This window comes from Podarcis gaigeae (assembly GCF_964106915.1).
Source record: "Podarcis gaigeae genome assembly, chromosome: 5".
Classification (NCBI taxonomy): Eukaryota; Metazoa; Chordata; class Lepidosauria; order Squamata; family Lacertidae; genus Podarcis; species Podarcis gaigeae.
This window is the reverse complement of record NC_139681.1, coordinates 19,141,757-19,164,088: the sequence shown is the minus strand read 5'-3', so window position 1 is coordinate 19,164,088 and position 22,332 is coordinate 19,141,757. Positions and strand designations below refer to the sequence as shown.

The window sequence follows — 22,332 nt, the reverse complement described above, 5'->3', positions numbered from 1 at the left end:
CTCTTTCTTATTAAGCCTGACTGTTTTTCCTTTTGTACTTTAAAGTAGGTTCTTCCGATGCATATGTGCAGTGCTCTGTGGTTAATAGGCCTGAGCCTTTGAGCCCCAAGAAGGAGTCCCAGCCGCCTCCTCCTTCTCCTCACCTTTACCTGAGGGTCTTCCTGCCCCGCCACCGTTGTTTTCTGGCCGAGCCCTTTGGAGAGGAGGAAGAGGACCCGCACCGCCACCACCAGCGGCATCTGCCATGCAGCCTGCTTCTGCGAAGTGGCTGAAGGGACTACGCCTTTATTGAATTTTGTGTTGAGGATGTTAACGTAAATTTTGAGAAACCCAAACTTTTGTTCAGTTGTCTTGGAGGAAACGATAACTTCAAGCATTTAAATGAAATTGATCTTTATAATTCAATTGATCCAAATGAATCCAAGCATAAAAGAACTGACAGAACTGTCTTATGTTGTTTATGAAAAGGAGAAAAGGGTGTCTTCAGGGTATGTTCCACTAATTTTTAATGCTCTTCATTTTGTTGTTTTTAATCACTAGTTAGTGTTCAAGGTATCCTAGTTAAAACTAGCAATTCGTTTTGAAACTTAAAATGAGTAAAGCCCATACATTTGTATGTTTGATCCTCAAAGCTCTTACATCTCACTAGGGAGGGATTAGAGCCTAGAGGTTGTTGCTTGTCAATCTGTACATTTAGACCAAATTGTATTTGCACTGTTAGTATGAAAGCAAGTGACAAAATGTTAATACACTATACGATCTTCTTTTGGGTGTGTTTGTTGTTGTTTTTTGACCAGTTTGTGTTCAGAGCAGTGGGGATTTTTTTAATGTCTACATTATTTCTAATAAACTGTTGAAGACTCCATGGCTGTCAACTAGATGGCTGGCTGTAACTTCATGTATTCTTACTATTTGTTGGAATTGAATACTTAATTTCTAGTTGGAATAAAAGTGGAGGATTATTTCATCTGTTTGAAGGAGGAAAATTCTAATATTCCCAAGCTAGTCTTTTTTTCTTTTTTTTAAAGGATCTGTAAGTTGTGGGTACACTGACAGTTTAAAGGGAAAAAATGTTGTGATTTGACTAAAATAAAAGCAAGTTTTGACTTCCTTTTTTTAAAAAAGGTAGGTTCTTCCAGCAACTTGCAGTATAGGACAGAAGGAATAAAAATACCATGGATGCCAAAGTACCAGAGGACCGTCATTGGCTCCAGTAGGGGTAATATATATTTATATTTACCGGTATATTATTTCTTTCTTGGAAATTACTGCATGAATGGAGAGTTCTGTATTCTAGCTAGTGGATTTTTGTCAATGTTTAAAGCAGGGCACCATCCCTGCTTTGGGGGGGGGGTCACATTTGGAAATCTAAGAAACTATAATGGGCACCATAACATAGTCCTTCTGCAGAAGAAAAACACAATAATGGGATGAGAATAGCCTCTTCCTCGAAGCACCAGGTAAAACACCCACGCATACCCCCTTAACAAATACAACACAGGCACTAAGAGAAGCGACCCCCAAATTAAAAACAACAAGAAGCCAGACCCTGATTTATTTATTTTTTAATTGAGAGGGTTAGGAGGGGGGCTCAAGGGGGAGTCTGAAGGTAACACTGTGCACATTGAGCACTCCATGTTTTGAGCAAGGACATGTCCCCATCCCATATTTCTAGTGCATGCGTATTAAAAACATTTTCTCTTGCCCCCTCAACCTATCAGTGTTAGTATGAAATTTTCCATGATATCCTAGTGGTAGGGTAGTCTTTAAATAGTGCACATAACTGAACATTTAGGTGCTGTTCTTGTTGGAAGCCCACTATTAAAAACACTTGGAAGCCAACGTAAAGGGATGGTGTGACTTCCCTGATAACTTTTGCAACACACCCAACTGCCATGGCTGCTCCTGTGCTGTTCTATACAGGTTCACTGTCTCATTCTGAATGTAGCAGCCCCAGCCTGGTAACCCCACCACAGTCACCGCTTAACCTGGAGACCTCATCCTTTGCCAGTAGCCAGTTGCAGAACTCACTTTCCACCCTGCCCAGGTGAGCCCAGTGTCTGTAGGGCAACATCAAAAAGACAAGTAAGTTATTCTGTAAATGTCTTAGGTAGGGCTAGTTGAAATAGTGGTTAAATGTGTAAATGGAAAAAATAGAAAAGGAAAGGGGGTGGGGAAAATGTGCTAAGTACAGAAACTGCTGCCTTTTAGACCAGTAGCCTTCAGCCTTTTTTTCAAGCTGGGACTTGCCTTTGACCCCAATCTGCAAAATTTAACTGATTGTCCCCCCACCCCATCCCAGTCCCTACTATCTATGCTACCTTTCTGCTCCTCTCTTCCATGTCCCCTGGCTGTCCTTGTGCCACCAATATTTCTGCTTTGCATTCTGCTTTTGTCTGCTAGGGGAGAGCAGCTGATCGCAGAATAAGCAAGATGCCAGTCACTGCAGCTGCTAGCCAGGACCAGGATAGATCTATATTCTATAGGCAGCAGGGGCAGTCATCCTTAAGCTTTTGGAGCAGGATGTGGATGAAAATCTAAGCACCCATTTAAGTATCTAAATATCTGAAACTGTTTAGATACAATGCAGTTGATCAGCTTTTAATTTTTCTGGTATTCTTCTTCTTCCTTCCTCTAACTTGAGCTCCCGGCTAGAACCCGTGAGCAGCCATTCCACTCCAAAAGGCAGCGGAGCTGCAACCCCTGACAGCCATTCCATAACTGATACTGTGAACGAACAGGATGAAGGGACCATGTCGCCTCCATCCAAGCAGACCACCCCAACCACCAATCCCCGCAATTCAATCAGGTAACCTGCTTCATCATTTTATCATTAATAGCTATATCCCTCACCTCTTTATACCATTCTTCCATTTTATATTCTGCTTGCCCCTTCCTTGGTTTTCAAACAGCTTAGTTTCCGAATAACTTGGAACCCGAACGCTGCAAACCCGGAAGTAGGTATTCCTGTTTTCAAACTTTGCCCCGGAACCCAAATGGGGTCCGTGAGCTTCTGTTTTTACTGTTGCGTAGCAAATTTCAGTCCCTTGCATAGTAATTAAGCCTTTATTCTTCCCGCTTCTACCCTTGCACCGTTCATTTGAGTCCCCCCGATTGTAATTAAGCCTTTTTCCCTCCCTCTTCTGCCCTTGCACCACTCATCTGAATCCCCCCCATCATAATTAAAGCCTTCCATTTCTGATTGCAGCGTTCTGAGGTGATATTTGGTGCTTTTGTTTTTGCTTTTTTTTGCGCTTTTGTGGCTTTTAAATTTTTGTGACTGCTGCTTGTTTTTTGTTTTATGATTGATTGATTGTGTGACAGCAAAAATGGAAAAAAGCCCCCCATCCAAACAATGACTATCATCAGTGTAGGTAAGAAAAAATAATAATAATATTTTTTATCATCTACAATACTGTCTTATTTTATAGTACAGAACACTGATTACTGCTTTCATTTTATGGATTAATGGTCTTGCTCAGGGTTCCTCAACCTTGGCCCTCCAGATGCTTCGAGACTACAATTCCCATCATCCCTGACCCCTGGTCCTGCTAGCTAGGGATCATGGGCGTTATAGGCCAAAAACATCTGGAGGGCCGAGGCTGAGGAAGCCAGGTCTTATTAAATAGTAAAATTCATGTTAAATTGCTGTGGGTTTTTTTAAGTCTGGAACGGATTAATCCGTTTTGCATTACTTTCTATGGGAAAGTGCACCTTGGTTTTCGAACTGACTTCCTGAACGGATTAAGTTTGAGAACCAAGGTACCACTGTATATCAGAGACTCCAGGGTGAACCAGGAACCTCCTGATTTGAGGCTGGGACTTTGCCAAGTTGAGCTCCTTGGGACTATGCATCCTTGAGCCTCAGCGGTGTCCTCAGGTTCAGAACAGAGAGGGCATGTCAGTCCTTGCAACTAGTAGGCAGTAAGGAGCCTGTGGAATGGCAAGGCCTGGGAGAAATAAATACTTCTTCTCATGCCTGGTCAACAGAGTAGTAACTTAAAGCTCCCACTTCTCCCTCTACAGCCATTTCAAGAATCCCAAGTAGGAGGCGACCAGTTCCAGGGCTGATGTGGACATGATTGCCCACAGCCTTTATCTACCTGGGGTGTATATTTATATTGTTAATGGGATGGATTCAGACTAAGTTTGATGAACTTAATTCCCATTGATTTCAATGGAAGTTGAGTAAATAATGACTAATTTTATCTCAACAGGACCCAAGTTCAACTAACATAGTCCAGATCCAACCCAACAAGAGGGATTTAGAGCTATGCTTCACCACTGTATCATTGTGCTTCAGGGCATATAATACATGCTCTGGATGGCTCAGCTGGTTAGAGCATGGTGCTGATAACATCAAGGTTGCAGGTTCAATCCCCATTTGAGAAAGCTGCATATTCCTTCATTGCAGGGGGTTGGACTATATGATCCTTAGGGTCCCTTCCAACTCCACAATTCTATTATTTTACCCCTGTGCTTCACATTAGAGCCATCTGTTAAAAGGCAGTCCAGCAAAATATCACAAATCCTGGTGGGGCACAGAGGCTGGGAATATTAGTTTCTTCAATAGTTTATATTATTAAATACACGTTATTTAATTGTGTGCCTAAATTACTTAAGGCTATTCAAGGAGTTCATGACTGAGATAAGCTTTGAACCAGAAAACTGCTGGCTCACTTATCTTTTTCTCTTTTTTAAGGAAGTGCTCTCTCTGATACTTAGTCATCTTCACAAATCTCTGGGAGGTAGATTAATAATATTGAATTTTACAGGCTATGGAATCATTCAAGAATCCTTAACAGGGCTGTGCTGAGCCTAAGGCCCACTTCCCTAATCATAGGATATCTATCCTTCAGGTAATTAAGGGGGATTATTAAATTCGTTGAAAAGGAAGCATGGAATCACCATAAATACAGTTTGCCTTATTGTGACTGAACTATTGATGCCAGTTTTGTAGGCGTGCTCTTGAGCTGTATTCATAAAAGTGGGATGCATGTTCGCTTCTGTTGACTATAGCAGCAAGTGACAACTTTTATGTGCAAATAAACCACTGCAGATTAAGTCACTGGAGACAGTGCTGTCCTGTTCCCTACAGTCAGTTCAAACACAATGTACACAGTGCTTTCAGTGCAGCCCATTTACATGTTCATCTGCAAGCCATCAAGTGCTGAAAGTTCAAGAGATGCTCATATCTGTGTGAATTAGCCCACAGTTGTAGCAGATGAATAGACCCCTGGTTTACCGACTGAACTTTTACATACCTGACATAGAATCCATCTCCAGGTAACTCTATGATCTTGTTGAATTCTTCTATTCTGTACTGAGCTTTTATTCTAACATTTTCACCTGGCTTGAGCATTTCAAGATAAGCTTCTTCGGCTGTGTTGTTCCGCATGTCAACAGATCCATACTGGGGGGGGGGGGGAGCAGAAGAAATAAAAACACTTGAAATCTCCAATCGGATGCACGCGTCCAACAAACCAAACAATGAAAAGGATGTTTATGTAGGACTAGAGAGCCTGACTATGCCAAAACAGGGGGAAAGGAAATACATTCACAGTGCATTAAGAACCCTGCGTCTTCGAAAATGGGGAAATGGCAACTCAGTCCAAAAATACAGCTGGGCAGCACAAGTTTTCAGAAACGTCATTCGTTGGAGAATGTCTAGGCCATATTTCATCCATGCGTCACTGCTCTGAATCTTAAGCATCCTTGCTGGTCTCAGGTGACATTCCACCTCAAATTTTGTACATTTTCCAACTGAGACCTAATAGATTTCCTGCTTATCTGAACCTTCCTCACCACACTAGAATATTTGAGGGCCAGACTACATATCAGATGAAGTTGTACGATTATTTTTCCTTATGGTATTTTATTTTTCCTTTCCAAAAGCACTAGCAGTATCTTGGAATCTCAAATGAAGGATCAGCTGGAGTGGAGGTGGCATGTGGGTGCATGAGAAGAGGAAGAAAACAAGGGATGAATTCCCCTTTCCTTGCTAACTATTTTTGTCCACTAAAAACGAAAAAACCCAAGCTGCTTTTCCTTTCATGGGGGAAACTATGGATGTGTTTTGCATCCACAGATTCTGCAAGAGTTTGAACCACCAACCACCTTCCTTTTCTATCTACTGCTTACCTCAAGTATCATGTCTCCAAGCACCAGCCCATCAGGTCCTTTGGCAGGGCTGTCATCTTCTACATCGGACACAAAAATACCATGTAGGTTTCCACCACAGATCTGGATTCCGAGTTCCACTTGGGACTTCTTAATGGTAACTGTTCTAGGTTCAGGTGTCCTCTTGCTGGTGTCTACAGAATTCCTTTCAATGGCAAGAGAAGAAGAGAAGACACCCAAGGCCTGTTTGACAAGCTGATCCTCATCAGGTCCTGCTCCTCCAAACCCTCAGCTCCAGCCAGCCTTTAACTCCTGTTCCCTTGCTAACTCTCAGCTCTCAGCAAGAGAGGCCCCAAAGATGTCCCAGCTGCCCCAATTTGAGTTCTCTGTGGCATTATTTGGCAGGAAGGAATCGACTCCTTTCCTCCATTCAGGGCTTTTTTCCCCAGCCAGAACTTGCCAGAACTCAGTATCAGCACCTCTCAGGTGGGCACTGTTGCCATTATAAAAGAATAAGGGAGGCATTCATGGTGAGTTCCAGCACCTGTTTTTCTAGAAGAATAGCACTGCCACAATGGATCCAAATTCAGTGTTCGTCTTGGGAACTTCCACTCTCTTGTGCTGAATTGCTTGGCCCCGGAGAAGGCCAACGTGCGGACCAAGCTCCTTGTAGAAGTGGAGCCCTTGCTTTTAAATCTGGCACCCAGTTTTCAACTCTACTCCCCTTGAATCAGCCTAGAATATACAGCAGCTGCCCACACACACACACACACCCCAACGCAGAGAGAGAAAGAGAGAAGGAAATTAACACATGCCATTAAGGTAAGGTGGGGAATATGCAGGCAAAATGATTTTGAGGATATATGGAGGGTGTTTGCAGAATTTGTACTGTTAAAACAGAAAGAGGTCACACCATCGCAAGAGGTGTTGAAATTTTGGGAGGTTGGATAGTTACAATGGAATGGTCTCAGTGGTGGGGTGCACATTTTTATTCTTATTTATTTATGATTATTAGTTTGTCAAAAAGAAAAAAAAGAAAAAGAATATTTAATAAAATCAAATCAAAAGGGTCTCTTCATCTCTCTTTTTTTGCAGGGCACTTTATGACCGGATGGCAGAAGTGGAGCAGGACTTGAGCTTCAAGAAGGATGACATTTTGTACGTCGATGACACTCTGCCGCAGGGGAACTTTGGCTACTGGATGACGTGGCAGCTGGATGAAAACGCCCAAAAGCTGGAAAGAGGACAGATTCCCAGCAAATACATGTAATTAAATCTCTGGGATACAAATGGCGTTTGCCTCATTGCTAAAAGCGGGCAGTTACGATTAAGTATGAACAAAAGCCAAGCATTTTGTTCTTCAAAGCCTTGATGTTAATGTTGGAGGGGGTATTGAGTTTCCCAGTAAAGTTACTTGAGAGAGGTGGCATGTTTTAATAACTCAATTAAAGAAACTATTCCGTCAAGTCATTTTTAGTGCTGCCGATGGTTGCCTACTTCCTAAAAATGGAAAGGACTTTTTTGTTTTTGTGCTTTTATTCCGGGACAGCCTGAGTGGCTTCCCTTCGTCATTCCACAGCACTTTTAGACAGGGATGGATGGCATCCATATTTAATTTTGGTCCGTGGGTTGGAACATAAGAGAACACCACATTTCCCCCTTTAATCCACCAAATTAATGCTTGCTTTTTAATAAAGGTCAAGGAGATCAAGATCAAGGGGCAGAATTGGGCACTGCTGCCTCAGCTAAGATCCTGATGTCATGGTGTATATGCAGCCAATTGTGGCTGCCAGCTTATACTTTTTTTGGTTTTCACTCACTCTCAGGTCTTTTACTTGATCATATCATTCTCTTTCTCCCTCTTTGCAATAGCATTTCACCAACCTTCTCACTTCATTTCCCTCCATCTTACCTTGGAACTGTAGAATCATGGGGTTATAGTGTGGCCATACCTGCTCTCCTCTTTTCTATAGGACTCCATTATTCTTAACTAAATTATTCACTTTGTGCTTCAAGTTTTTATACCAACCCACTTAGATGACCACCACACACTGAACAGAAGCTCATTATTTGACTTAGGTTGGGCATCTGAGGTTGGGCTCATGGTTTGGCTTCCTCCAGACAAACCATGAGTAGGGAGCCTTAATTACAGCTCATGGTTTGTCTGTAGTGAGACGTGCCACAAGCCTAGGTTAGGTGCAGAGGCCACAGACTTCACCCCAGGAATCCTTGTGTTTGCTCAATTGTGGTAAGTCATGGCTTATGTCCTCAAGACAACTACAGACAACCCCATAGCGAGGCCTGTCTCAAGATCCAATGTTGGTTTTACTGCTACCTGTATTCTGTTTGAGAGCATTTCAGACTTTGCCCAATTAAGTCCACAATCTCTTTGCAGGATGGAGCAGGAGTTCTACAGGAGGCACAGCATGTCCGAAGCTAAAGATGAAAACAGCTCTGCAAAGACATCATCGGCAGCAGCTCGGAGGTCGTTCTTTAGGAGGAAGCACAAGCACAAACGCAGCGGGTCCAAAGATGGAAAGGAACTGCTAGCCCTTGACACCATCAGCACAGACTCCATCTCTTTTTTGGATGGCAATTGTCTTAACTGAATTTGCTTAACCCACAACAAAATTATCTAGGTTTATTTGCACATTGGTAGTAGTAGTAGTAATAATAATAATAATAATAATAATAATAATAATAATAATTTATTATTTGTACCCCGCCCATCTGGCTGTGTTTCCCCAGCCACTCTGGGCGGCTTCCACAAAGACCAAAAATACACCAATATGTCATACATTAAAAACTTCCCTGAACAGGTAAAGGAGGGCCTATGACTTTGGGTTTTAGAATAAAACAAAACAGAGGAGTTGAGGGAAGAGTGAGCAGAGGAGAGTCAGCCTGCCATATCCGCTGCATGTTCAAAGCTGTTCGGTACCAGCCAAATGCCATGTATCTCATGTCCCACTCTCTCACACATTTAATCTTTTACATACAAGATTGATTAGCATGTTCCATAACCCTTCTTAAAGTATATTTCTACATGTCCCCATAAATCTGCTATTCACAGTAGCTAAGTATGGATTTGGATTATCAGCTATAGAATGTGGAGTTTCTCCAGTTGTTCCCAATGATCCTTTTCTGTATTACCTGTTCGGGGTTTGCTTTTTTTCAATTCAGATTTTATATTGTTAGAGAATTCAGATTCACAATTTTCAGACAGCGACTGTCTCACACCTCAGTTACCTTCACTATCATGGGCCCTTGAGCTGTTGCATTCTTTTATTTATTTCTTTTCCTGATCATGTAAGCAACTCTCCGTTTCTCTCCAGATTCTGTAAACCTTGCTTATCAACGAGTCCAGAAAGTGGACTGCACGTCTCCCAGGCCTGTGCTTATTCTAGGGCCATTACTTGATGCTGTGAAGGACATGCTAGTCAAGGAATCTCCAGGAAAATTTGGTCGGTGTCCTCTAGGTAAATATGCCAGCACTTGAAGGTCCTCTAGTAACAAAAAGCTGGTCTCCAGAGGGAGCAGTAGAAAAACAATGGTTGCTTAGGTGTTATGGGTAATTCAGGTGACACACACCCTCTATCGGCAAGAATTCCCTTCTATTATACCTCTTTTCCTTTGCCCATTTGGCCATTGTGCTTCTCTGCATTCTCAGGTACTCTTTCCTCCTCTCCCTCTTCAGCTTATAATTCTCCCTCTGCTCTCTTTCCTCTAAGTCTCTTCTCCTTACTGTAGTATTCATCCTCTCCCCTCCAGCACACAGAGGAAAAAAACCGGTTTAGTGTTATCTCCGAACCAGAGATGTTGGTTTTTTTCACTCCCAAAAAACTAGGATCAAGAACAAATATGAGCTATGTATTTTTGGGAGATAAACAAACAATGATCTTTGGTTTTGGACGGAATAGTTGATCCAAGAGTCGTATTTTGTTTCTTTCCGTGTGTATAGGGAAGAGACAGGCAAGAAAGACTCAATTGTAGGAAATTGCTAAATATGAGTTGTGAACAACACCGTTACTTTGTTGTTTTCAATTCAGAAGGAAAGTAAATACAAGCCACGATGGCAATCATCAGCCAAGGTACAGGTGCTGCTACACACTCCTGGTTAAGCAGACGTACCAAGTGATGGTGCAGAGTTTAGCATCATGGTCTCCCCTCCTGTGCAATTTATTAAACTCTTTATCTGCTTGCTGCTTTGGGGAGAGCGCTTCCTGACAGCTATGCATGCAGCCTGGAAATCCTCATTTGACAGCACGGACTTATTAAACAGTTGTCCCGGCATGGATTTATTAAAGCATGGGTTTATGAAGCAGTTGTCATGCTACGAAGCCAACTGCTGCAACAGCCTCCTTGCTTTTCCCCAAGACTCTGTGTGTGGTCCTACATTGAATGAGGCAGGAGAGACGCCAGCAGTGCTGCCCCCCCCCCCATTCTCTCTCCTTTCTCCTGGCCGCAATGTAACATCCCTCTACCCTCCCCATTCTAGAAGGGGGGAAAACATCATGGTATTAGCTTGCGCGAATATTGCATTGTGGGGAATGTGCAGCTGTGGGTGCATATTCCTTGATGATCCAGTTAAGCCCTTCAGTAGACATAAGGCCAAATGATTGCTTTTAACTGGTTTAAATATTAGCGTGCTTTATATATATACTGTATGTGTGCAAAGGAAAACTTGGGTCTGAAGCATCTGAATGCCGCCTTCCTGTCAAAGTAAAAATGAATAAACCATTCTTTGTTTTTGTTCTTCCAAAACAGAAGTGATGAAAGTTTCTCAACAAGCCATCGAGCGGGGTGTGAAAGACTGTTTATTCATAGATTATAAATGTAGGAGTGGACATTTTGATGTGACAACTGTTGCCTCAGTAAAGGAGATAACAGAGAAGGTGCTTCTCTCTCTCTCTCTCTCTCTCTCTCTCTCTCTCTCTCTCTCTCTCTCTCTCTCTCTTTATGGTAGCTTTATTTTTTCCTCTTAAAAAAGGCACCCACCCACAGTTCTGCTGTAGCTAAACTAGTTTGGGCCTGCCAGCTTCTCGAGTGGGAGACAGTCTGGAACCACACAAAAACTTATCTGAACTCTTTGGAGAAGAGGCAACACACAAGGAGATAGAAATACGGCCCTTTCCCAATTACGTTTACATTCTTATATTTAAAAACTGGATTGATGTGCTGTTTTGATTCTGTAATCCCTAGATGAAAGTGACTAAGTAGGTGAGCCAGCAAGTATTGTGTTCGAGTCTAACCTCGGGTGTTGTTGGCTTCAGAGCACATGGCAGTAACTTTCCATGGCACACTGAACAAACTTTCTGCCCCTGTTCTTAAGCTTACACTTCACGGGCCAAATCTGATGCAACATGGCAGCCAATATTATCATTATTTAACAACACTTACATAGTATGGGAATGTAATAAACCTCAAAGCCATTTGTTGATCGTGTGCAATTTACATGCCGCCTTTCATCGTAAGATCTCAGTGTAGTTCACTGTATTAATAAGTAAATAAGTAAATCCCCCAAATTACATTGTATTTAATAAGTAAATAAGTAAATCAAAACAGTAAAACAGTACCCCAAATTAAATTGTATTTAATTTAATACAATTAAAAAGCAGTAGAATATTAATCTCAGGTGAGGAGTGGGAGGTTTCTGCTTCTTCTATCAGGAAGAGCACCCATCCAAGCTCCCCACCTCCTCTCCCCATCTCCCATTGATACACGAACTTTTATCTCAGGCCAGCTCTGCTACTGGCAGTAAACCAAGCTGATGAGAAAAGTACTTTTAGGCCATTTGGAAGTTTCAGGTCTCCTTACCTGAGCACAACTTCCATGGTAAAAAAGTATGCTCTGCCCACCCCACTAATGGAGACGTATGTTTAAATAAGAACATGCCTCTTGCCTCCATCACAGCTAGCTTGGGCCTAAGTAAATTTGCTATGGTGTTCAGGTTCTGCATTTGGACATCCCAAAGGCATCTGGCTGGTCACTGTGAGATGCTGGGCCTTTAGTCCAGCAGGCTCCCCTTCCGTTGTTAACTGGGCAGATAGGAAAGACGGCTTGGGGAGAGGCAGGTTTGAGAATATTAGGCCGGTGATGAGTTTAAAGTCAGGTGTTTGCACTTCTTGGCTCCTTCTGTTGGTATATTTAAATAGTACAGGAACTGTAAGAGAGAGATAGAGGACACGGTGTTGGTGGTGGAGAGGTGGAAATTGAAGGATAGCCAAGCGAGAGAGTGAGAAGTCGCATGGGGGAAGCAAAAAGTACAGAAATGCAGAGAGAGAATAGGAACGCAACCAGAATGGTGTCTCAGAGCAGTGCTAGAAACAGAGATATGAAAGCTAGAAGCTAAATGGCACCTTAAACCCAGGTTATGGGCGCAACAACGGAATGTCTAGGTGCGCTTTTTTAATAACAAGAATACAAAGCTGAAAATGAATGAACTGCAGCTAAAATATTCTGTTCATTTTTGACATGGTCTAGTCCTTCCCCTGCCCTCCCGCTAATATTCTTAAGAGGGTCTCTTCTCCAGTTTTCAGACAGTAGCTGGAAGTGGGAAGAGTGAAAAAGGGTCCCCCTTTCCTTCCACTGCAGTTTTAATCTGAAATCTGAGGTGCAGTACTGTGCCCATAGCTCAGAAACTGCTCACGATAATGAAATTACGTGTCACAAAATGTACCTGGAACAATGGGAGTTTCGAGCACTGTCTCAGAGCAGGCAAGCTGCAGGGACACTTGTGAATTTCCATGATAGTCTAAAGTGAGCTGTTATTGTCCAGCCCCCTCCTCTGCAAAAGGGGGCTAATGATACTGAGCTGCCTTGCATAGCTGTTTGTAAGGGTTGCTGAGTGAATGCACGTGAAATGCTTTGAACATATCATTAATCGATTATTCTTTATCAGGACTGTCACTGCCTCTTGGACATTGCTCCTCATGCCATCGAGCGGCTCCACAGCATTCACATCTACCCAATCGTCATTTTTGTCCGTTATAAAAATGCCAAGCAGATCAAGTAAGTGTAAGGTGTGGGCCGGGTGGTGGCTGTAGGGATTCGGGTAGTGCTTGGAGGATGGCGTGCTTCCGGTGCTTTCTCGTGTGCAACAGGAAATCTGCTTTCACTTAGACATGCCATTTAGGCTGAAGTCTTATATCTGCTTACCTCGGAGTAAGCCCCATTCAGGGGTAACTTCCGAGTAGACGTGTGTGGGTTGCACTTCGAAATTCTATGACTTTTGAGAATGGAGCTGCACTGCATTATCAAAGGCTTGATTTTATTTAATCAGGTAGTTTTTTCCATATGAGGTCTACAGATTTGCATTGGATTATATTCATATATAGTCCTTTGTGGCTATTATTTTTAATGCTTTTAAAATTCCTTGAGGCCAAGGTGTACTGTACAATAATTGCATTAAGAACAGGCCCCCGGGGTTTGCAAAGAAAAGTAAGGCAGTTAGGAAGGGAACAGGGAAAAGCCGGGTCAGCTCCATAGAAGCTGTTTAAACCAGGGGTAGCCAGCAAGGTGCCCGTCAGATGTTCCCTGCCAGCATGATATTTAAACCCTTGCAAGGAGGGAGAGGTGCAAAGGTCAGGAGGCATTGGAGAGAGAATGAAGATGTGAAAATTGGACAAGTACCCCAAGGTTTTGGCAAGATGAAACTGCCAGTGGGGGAGAGGGAGAAGAGAGGGAAGAGATCTCCGTACAGAAGTAGTAACTTTGAAAAGTGGCTCTGATAAGAAAACAGGAATCCAGGCCCAGGTGGAGTGACAGAGGCAAGCCAGCTTTGGGAGCCAAGTGGCAACCACTGGGCTTTGTGGGGCAGCTGCACTCACACTCCATATATCCACCTTGACAACAATTTTCAATGCTTGCTTCCTTACAATTATGGTTCATAAAAGATAACTGAAATTTCAGATTTTAAGCAACATTTATAAACAATGTTTCCTATATATAAATGTTTTGGACAGCCATCCAGCGCCTAAGGGTGCTTTCCTGTCACAGTTGACAGCACTGCCTCTGTGTAGGTGGCTGTTGATTAAGGCAGATTGCCTTGCCAGTTGCAGCAGATCAAAGGTTAGCTGCTGCTGCTGCTCCTGCTGCTGCAGTGTATCAGGCAGCCTTCCTATACTGGACACCAGGTGGCGCTCTGCACACACCATTGTATATCTATGCTGATTGAAACAGGCTGCAAATCTGTTTAGCTCCCTAATGGTTTGTCTTGTGTCCCCTGAAAAATTAAGCATTTAACGAGCTTTTTCTACGTTTCTGTGTTAGAGAGCAAAAAGACTCCGTCTTCCTGAGGGACAAAGTTACGCAGAAACATTCTAAAGAACAGTTTGAGACTGCTCAGAAGATAGAACAGGAATATAACAAGTACAGTGGTGCCTCGCAAGACGAAATTAATTCGTTCCGCAAGTCTTTTCGTCTTGCGAGTTTTTCGTCTTGCGAAGCACGGTTTCCCATAGGAATGCATTGAAAATCAATCAATGCGTTCCTATGGAAACCGCCTTCAGACCAGGTTTGGGGACAGTCTGTCCCCCGACCTCTTCTGAAGGCCGACGTGGGGGGGCGAAAGTCTTTGCTTTCCCCCCCCTTCCCGGGACAGCGGAGACTTCTCCGCTGTCCGGGGCGATCTTAAAATGCTGGCGGGCGGCAGCGCTGCCGCCCGCCAGCATTTTAAAATCCCCCGGGAAGGCAGGCAGGGGGGACAAAGACTTTTGCCCCCCACCCGCCTTCAGAAGAGGTCCAGAGGGCTCTCCAAGCTGCGGATAGCAGCCTGCTGCCCCGCGCGCGAGGGGCGCTCTTAAGCAGAGCGCCCCTCGCGCGGCGCAGACATTCGCAGCTTGGGGAACCCTGCAGGACTTCCCCGCAGGGCTCTCCAAGCTGCGGATAGCAGCCTGCTGCCCCGCGCGAGGGGCGCTCTTAAGCAGAGCGCCCCTCGCGCGGCGCAGACATTCGCAGCTTGGGGAACCCTGCAGGACTTCCCCGCAGGGCTCTCCAAGCTGCGGATAGCAGCCTGCTGCCCCGCGCGAGGGGCGCTCTTAAGAAGAGCGCCCCTCGCGCGGCGCAGACATTCGCCGCTTGGGGAACCCTGCAGGACTTCCCCGCAGGGCTCTCCAAGCGGCGAATGTCGGCCCCGCGCGAGGGGCGCTCTGCTTAAGAGCGCCCCTCGCGCGGGGCAGCAGGCTGCGCACCTTCCCCTCTGTTCCCGGACCTGTCCTGAAGGCTTGCGGTGGGAGGAGGGCTTTCCACCCCACCGCCAACATTCAGAATGCTGTTCTGAATGTGGCGGTGGGGAGGAAAAACCCTCCTCCCACCGCAAGCCCCGGGAACAGAGGAGAAGCGCTGCGCACCTTCCCCTCTGTTCCCGGACCTGTCCTGAAGGCTTGCAGTGGGAGGAGGGCTTTCCTCCCCACCGCCAACATTCAGAATGCTGTTCTGAATGTTGGCGGTGGGGAGGAAAAACCCTCCTCCCACCGCAAGCCCCGGGAACAGAGGAGAAGCCCTTCGCGCCTTCCCCTCTGTTCCCGGACCTCCCACCGCAAGCCTTAGGACAGGTCCGGGAACAGAGGAGAAGGCGCGCTGCGCTTCCCCACTGTCCCCGGAGATTTCCCTATGGGCTTTCGTCTTGCGAAGCAAGCCCATAGGGAAATTCGTCTTGCGAAGCCGCTAAAAAATCGGAAAACCCTTTCGTCTTGCGGGTTTTTCGTTTAGCGAGGCATTCGTCTTGCGGGGCACCACTGTACTTCACAGGTTTGTATGCCAAAGGAAACAATAGCAAAGTGGAAGGCTGGCTTCTGATTCCTTTAGCTGGGTCGTGTTTACAGTGGTACCTCGGGTTAAGTACTTAATTCGTTCCAGAGGTCCTTTCTTAACCTGAAACTGTTCTTAACCTGAGGCACCACTTTAGCTAATGGGGCCTCCTGCTGCCGCCGCACCGGCGGAGCACAATTTCTGTTCTCATTCTGAAGCAAAGTTCTTAACCTGAGGTACTATTTTTGGGTTAGCGGAGTCTGTAACCTGAAGTGTATGTAACCTGAAGCGTATGTAACCTGAGGTACCACTGTATGTGTGTATTTTTTTGCAACAGCATTCCCCCCCCCCTTAGCAGTCTCCTGTGTGTAGATCACAGCATAGCACCTGGTTCCCCATAACAACCAGAAGAATTATAAATCATCCCTTTAGTACTAAGCATGTTCTATTTCAAAGAAAGGGAACAACCATTAAGTCTGTATTACGTGCTAGGATTTCCCGAATGGTCAGCTCAGGGGATGGGAAACCCAGCAATGTCGGGCACTAAAAGCTGGCAGAAGCATCTGAGAGGAGTGGGGGGCAGAGCTTGCAGCTGCCCAGTCTGATCCAGGTAAGCGGCAGTGATGCTACAGTCTGGAGAATGGTGCCATAGCTGTTTCCAACTACCGTATTTTTCCTTCTATAACACGCAGATTTTTTCTCCTAAAAAGGAAGGGGAAATGTCTGTGCGTGTTATTGAGCGAATGTGTGGTCCCTGGAGCCAAATGGTGTGAGTGGAGGCAAAAAAAAGCAGGCAAAAATCAAATTGCGCGTCTCCTAGAAGGGAAACCTGAAAAGAGGAAGCGGCTGCTTTCCGGCATTCTGCCTCAGGGTCTTACTGCCCACCCACCTCTGTTTCCTTGCTGTGTTTGCTCAAACAGAACAAAGAGCAGGGAAAGCCCCTCCCCTCCAGGCAAGCAGAGGGGAAAGCAGAGTGAAAACATGCAAGAGGGGGAGAGAGAGAGAGAGAGCGGGAGCTGGCTGGCTTGGGTGGGTAGGTGAGGGAAAACTTTTGCCTTCCTTTCCTCCCTCCCGTTAAACCCCACTCCTGCATTCTTAGCCAGCTGCTTCTCTGCACACCCCTCTCCTGCTCCTTGTCCCTTCTGTGTTTTTCCTTCCCTTCCCACTTAAAATGTGGTTAAAAAGCATGGATCCGCATGGATCCTCAGGATCTTTGCATTGGGTCAGCCCAAATTCACCATCAGATCACATAGCATGTCCATGGCTACAGCCTGCCCCCCAAAAATCACGCACCCACTGTTGCCTGGGGCTGCAATGGTGCAAAAATGTGGTTGAAAAGCATGGATCCACATGGATCCTCAGGATCTTTGCATTCAGTCACCCCAAATTCACCATCAGATCACATAGCATGTCCATGGTTACAGCCTGCCCCCCAAAAATCACGCACCCACTGTTGCCTGGGGCTGCAATGGTGCAAAAACGTGGTTACAAAACATGGATCCACATGGATCCTCAGGATCTTTGCATTCAGTCACCCCAAATTCACCATCAGATCACATAGCATGTCCATGGCTACAGCCTGCCCCCCAAAAATCACGCACCCACTGTTGCCTGGGGCTGCAATGGTGCAAAAACGTGGTTACAAAGCATGGATCCACATGGATCCTCAGGATCTTTGCATTGGGTCACCCCAAATTCACCATCAGATCACATGTCTGTGGCCACAGCATGAAGCACAAAAATGATACATCTACTATTTCATTCAGAATGTTTTTTCCCTTGTTTTCCTCCTCTAAAAACGATGTGCGTGTTATGGTCAGGTGCGTGTTATAGAGCGAAAAATACGGTACATAGGTTGCTGCTGCAAACTGGTCCTGCCAGCCCCTGCTCAGTTACTTAGGCACTTGACTATGTCCAAGATACTGCCTGTGCAACATTTTAATGCAAGACCCTTTTCCAATATTAGCAAGTGAGGACTGCAAGGAGACTGTGGAAGACACTGTGGAGAATGGCTAGTAGCATTTTAGTTTGTTTGAAGAATGAAGCTATTCTGTCTGTTGGTCTACATCCTGGTTTCTCTGACTGCTTGGGACTGTGTGGTCAGTTCATATGCACAGTACAAATCACTATTTTTAAAAAGAATGTAGTCCCTGCCCTCAAGCTTACAACCTTAAAGGACATGTCACAAAAGGGAGGAGGAAATAAGTAAGTTCAGGGTCTTTGGTCTCACAAAAGTAATACTTCACCTCCCAGAGCTCAAAACAATTTTGCAGATGACAAAATCAACCAATAAATATGATTTTAATTTTTTTCTCTGGAGGTGGTTCCATTTTCTGTTTGCCCATCACTCCCATGGTTCCCCCCCCCCCCACGCTTTACTGCTGTCTATTGACATGCTTCTGGAGGTTTGAGGGGAATTCCCCTCCTCCTCCAAGCTTTAAGGGTGGTGGCTACTCTCTTAGCCCCAAGGGCTAGCTGCCCTCCTTCCCTCAAGAAGTACAGAAAGTTCAGTTTCCTGGTAGAATTAGAGATAAGCTGAGGGAGAAACAGGGAACTTCATTTATGCATGCAGATCTACTGTGGCATCCTACTAGGGAGTCTCAATGGCATGATCCCTCTCAGCCTTGGGAATCAGTGGGATCTGTGCAGTGGAGACATGCTAAATAGTCAGGTTTTTTGGAGTGCAGCAAGATTATTGGATGGAGTAACCCTGCAACACTTTGCTTGAGAAGTGTTGAGAAGCTTGCAAAATAGGCCAACATATCCTTATGAGAGACTCTTGCTGTGTTGGTATTTTTCTCCACTGATTGCTGTGGTAGAACAACAAAGCAACTATGACAGGCTTTGATCATAAATGCAGTTTTAACTGTTTAACTCTGAATCCCCCAGAATGGGGTGGTAGGAAATTCCTGGCAATTTCCCCTTGTGCTTTGCCTTGCAAATCCAACTTGAATGTCCCTAAAAGCATTTAATAGGCTCTAACTGAGCACCAGTGTGTTGTATTTTCTGTTAACTTGATCCCTTGAATAAGCCTGCCAGTTCTTTTTTTATTACTATTATTATTATTAACCAGTCATGCTTGATTTATTAACGAAACCCATAAACGGCCATCTTCTTATATTAGTAAATAGTGGCTTGTTGCTACAGCCATCATCTCTTTGTATATTTCTGCCTTGCTACTAAACTTAGCCTTCTGTTCAGCCATGGAGGTTTATTATGCTATAACAGGGGTCCCTCTAACCATATTTAGATTTAATATGTAAACTTTGTCACCTGATGCCACTGAAAATAGCTTTCGGAGGGCTCAGTAACAAAACAGTTGTCTTAGAGGATCATACTCGTGGGGCCTGGCTGCTTTCTCCTCTTGCCATGTTCTTGTTAGCTGTATTGCAACAGCAAAGGCTTTCTTAGCAGGGATGAAGGTTCTCAGAAGCTTGGCTTCTTCAACACTGATTTCTTTTGCTAACCGCAAAACGTTAAAGAAAAGTGAAAGCCAGAAAGCCCAGTTTCTTTCTCCTTTCCCAAAGCTCAATGGGAGTTACAAAAAGAGATGCCCCCTTATCTTAGGCCTCTCCCTGTGTCACTCTCAAACTATTCCCCTGAAAGAAACAACACACAGTTTCAGTCTCCTGAAAAAATTACTCTGTGTGTCTCTGCATTGCTGTTTGTCTCTCTTCTAAGAAGCTCTTCTAAGAACTAAAAAAGGTACTGAGATTTACCTTACCTAAGAAACCAGAGGCCTTCCTTCTGGGCATGGTGGACCAGAGAGTGCTTAAGAAGGACAGAACCTTTTTCATGTATGCTACCACAGCAGCAAGGATCCTGATTGCAAAATATTGGAAGACACAAGATTTACCCACGCTGGAGGAATGGCAATCGCAGTTGATGGACTATATGGAATTGGCTGAGATGACTGGCAGAATCCGAGACGTGGGAGAAGAAACAACTGAGGAGGATTGGGAAAAGTTTAAGGACTATTTGAAAAAACACTATAAGCTGTATGAATGTTAAAAAATGCACCTTTCAGGAAATTCTAGCTTCAGCAAATGTAAGCTAATGAAATGAAAATTAAGACACAAGAATTCAGAGGTAAAATAATGAAACAACTTTATTGTGTTTAATATAAAACATATAAGAATTGAGTTATAGTAAAATTGAAAATAGGGAACATGATAAAATGGAAGTTACAATAAGTTTTGAAATAAGTTAACAAATTGCTGATGCTTTATAAGACAGAGAACGCAGGGTTCGGAGGATGTGGGGAAGTCCTATAGATTAGATGGAAAAAGAATATGGAAATTTGTTATTTGTCTATTCTATTTTCTTATAACCACCCTTTATTCTTTTTTCTGTATTTCTGTATTTCTAAAAAGCAATAAAAAATATTTATAAAAAAAAAATAAGAAGCCAGACACCATTGCTGAAGCCTCCCTCTTCCCCACCCACCTCCCTGATGTCCTGTTTGTGATCTCTTGTGGCTGTATCTGCATAAGTGCTTCAGTGACAAACTGATACTATTGTCTATGAGAAGCATAGCTGAGCACGCCTGAATGCCATTAAAGATGCTAAGAGTTGGGTCCTACAAATTCCACCATCAAACCCAAAGGCCATACAGTGGTACCTCGGGTTACATACGCTTCAGGTTACAGACTCCGCTAACCCAGAAATAGCGCTTCAGGTTAAGAACTTTGCTTCAGGATGAGAACAGAGATCGTGCTCTGGCGGCGCAGCAGCAGCAGGAGGCCCCATTAGCTAAAGTGGTGCTTTAGGTTAAGAACAGTTTCAGGTTAAGAACGGACCTCCGGAATGAATTAAGTACTTAAGCCCAGATACCACTGTACAGTGAGAACACATAGAGAGGCACACTCTGTATGCACCTTCCTTCATTTTCCTGATTCCTGGACCACATCAAGAGTGAGGTCTAGTTCATATACCCGCTGGTGGAGATGGTTATAGGGAAACAGGCCGTGCAGGTGCTATTACACTCCCTCCTTTCGCAGCATCAGTTCCTGTTGCCAAAGAGGCAGGCCACTTTTTGAACTGATAAGTGACAACAGGTGAGAAACCAAACAAAGCCCAACTGACATGCCTGGTTCTCTGCAGGTTGTTGTGAGGATAAAGGAGGGTGTCCTCCATATGACCACCTTGAGCTCTTAGGAGAAAGGGTGGAACATCATCACCACCAAGAAGGGGGTTATTAATCCCCCTTTTTGTTTCTTCAGTATGTTTTGATTTCTTGGCGCTAGTGCAAATTCAGCCCCCACCCCACACCGCCAACAGTAAACAATCATGCTGATTGATTGGTGTGTGTGATCCTTCTTTTCACAGGGAATGTCCAGGGTTAGGCCCTCTTTCCATCACTTGCACTCAGATCATGACAACAGTTGATCAAGAACAAAACAAGGTCCTGTGGATTCCTTTTTCATAAGACTGATGCTGCAAGCAACCTGTTCAGATTCCCCTACCCCAGTCTTTACTTTATCACATTTAGGTAGTCTATGTAATTGGAAGCTTAGATTGCTCAAGCTTTGTTCTTTTGGTGTGTAATAGCCATAGGGATTTTTATTTAATTAGAATTGCAGCCTCTATTATAGAGATATGACAACTTCTGGTGTGGTCCTGTAACTTGTTAGTTTTGCCACTGTCGAAAAATGTGTCTGTTTTGTTTTTTAATTTTTGTTACAATATATTTTCTGAACTAAAAAAAGTCACTGTATGAAAACAAAAAAAGTAAAAGAAACTGAGTATTGTGTTAAAATAAAGGTCAATTTCTATAACTTGACTTGTATGGAAGTGTTGCAAAAATCCCTCTCTGACTCCGTTGTTCAGTTTACTACTATCAACCAGGTTACAGAATTAAAACAAATTCACAGACATTTGTAATGGTTATTTTACAGTGAGATTCCAAATTGCATTTTGTTGCTAGAGTTGCAATTACCCGTGAATCATAATGACGCCAAAAGAAAATTCAGTTTTGATACCATTGAATTTAAAAGATCCAACTTGACATATCACTCTTTGTGCCCTTCCAATTTAACAAAATACTACATTTTGAGTATCAGTGGTAAACATCTGCCTGACGGAAATTGGGCTTAGTAGATGGTAGTTTTTCTTTCCAGTGTAAGAGGCATTAGGCAAAAGGTAAAAATTCTACTACCTCAGCCCTGCATATTTGGAGTCCTAACCCATGAGCTTCCAAAGCCCAGTTTGGAAATGGGAGTGCTTTATAAGCTTTTCTCAAGCTAATGTGTGTAAGGCTGAAAAAGAAAACAATTTTGGTTTTTCAGATTGCTGCCTGGGAAAAATTAAGGAAAAAAATCTAAAGAGAACACTTAAAATGGCAAAGCTGTGGGGTGGGGGATACATATTTTAGACCATGCAAGGGATTAATTGGATCTGATTTCATTGGTTACATTATGCTCAGATTAAAGAGGTTTTTAAGTTGGATAAAAAGATAGGATTCCA

At 44.0% G+C, this 22,332-nt stretch overlaps 3 protein-coding genes across 10 annotated transcripts in view; all 3 read left to right on the top strand.

The window, feature by feature from the left end:
• The window catches only part of LOC310844327 (disks large homolog 5-like), a 35,934-nt gene extending 34,923 nt beyond the window's left edge, over nucleotides 1-1,011 (top strand). For 4 of the 8 annotated variants that reach the window (XM_083738448.1, XM_083738445.1, XM_083738446.1 and 1 more), the window contains one exon: nucleotides 49-1,011. In XM_083738448.1, the coding sequence (XP_083594574.1) occupies nucleotides 49-102 (54 nt within the window). In that variant the 3' untranslated portion in view covers nucleotides 103-1,011. Of the gene's footprint in view, nucleotides 1-45 lie in introns of all 8 variants that reach the window. The other 4 variants (XM_083738450.1, XM_083738449.1, XM_083738452.1 and 1 more) reach the window with 1 other exon arrangement.
• Nucleotides 1-21,644, top strand: part of LOC310844374 (uncharacterized protein) — a 72,638-nt gene extending 50,994 nt beyond the window's left edge. The window contains exon 8 of the mRNA XM_083738561.1: nucleotides 21,252-21,644. Coding sequence (XP_083594687.1) covers nucleotides 21,252-21,295 — 44 coding nt within the window. The 3' untranslated portion in view covers nucleotides 21,296-21,644. The remainder of the gene's footprint in view (nucleotides 1-21,251) is intronic.
• On the top strand, nucleotides 356-15,980 carry LOC310844326 (disks large homolog 5-like). Its single transcript, XM_083738444.1, has 11 exons — nucleotides 356-488; nucleotides 1,126-1,219; nucleotides 1,924-2,047; nucleotides 2,645-2,809; nucleotides 7,216-7,386; nucleotides 8,516-8,712; nucleotides 9,453-9,596; nucleotides 10,885-11,012; nucleotides 13,019-13,128; nucleotides 14,389-14,491; nucleotides 15,861-15,980. Exons 2-11 carry the CDS (start codon nucleotides 1,180-1,182, stop codon nucleotides 15,963-15,965), a joined length of 1,287 nt encoding a protein of 428 aa, XP_083594570.1. The 5' UTR covers nucleotides 356-488; nucleotides 1,126-1,179; the 3' UTR covers nucleotides 15,966-15,980.
• Nucleotides 21,645-22,332: the final 688 nt, after the last annotated feature.

Excerpts from the sequence above, each read along its gene's own strand:
- LOC310844326 (XM_083738444.1), top strand. The coding sequence starts at position 1,180 with ATGCCAAAGTACCAGAGGACCGTCATTGGCTCCAGTAGGG. Across the intron at positions 9,597-10,884 it reads ATTTGGTCGGTGTCCTCTAG|AAGTGATGAAAGTTTCTCAA; the intron begins GTAAATATGCCA and ends CTTCCAAAACAG. Across the intron at positions 13,129-14,388 it reads AAAAATGCCAAGCAGATCAA|AGAGCAAAAAGACTCCGTCT; the intron begins GTAAGTGTAAGG and ends TTTCTGTGTTAG.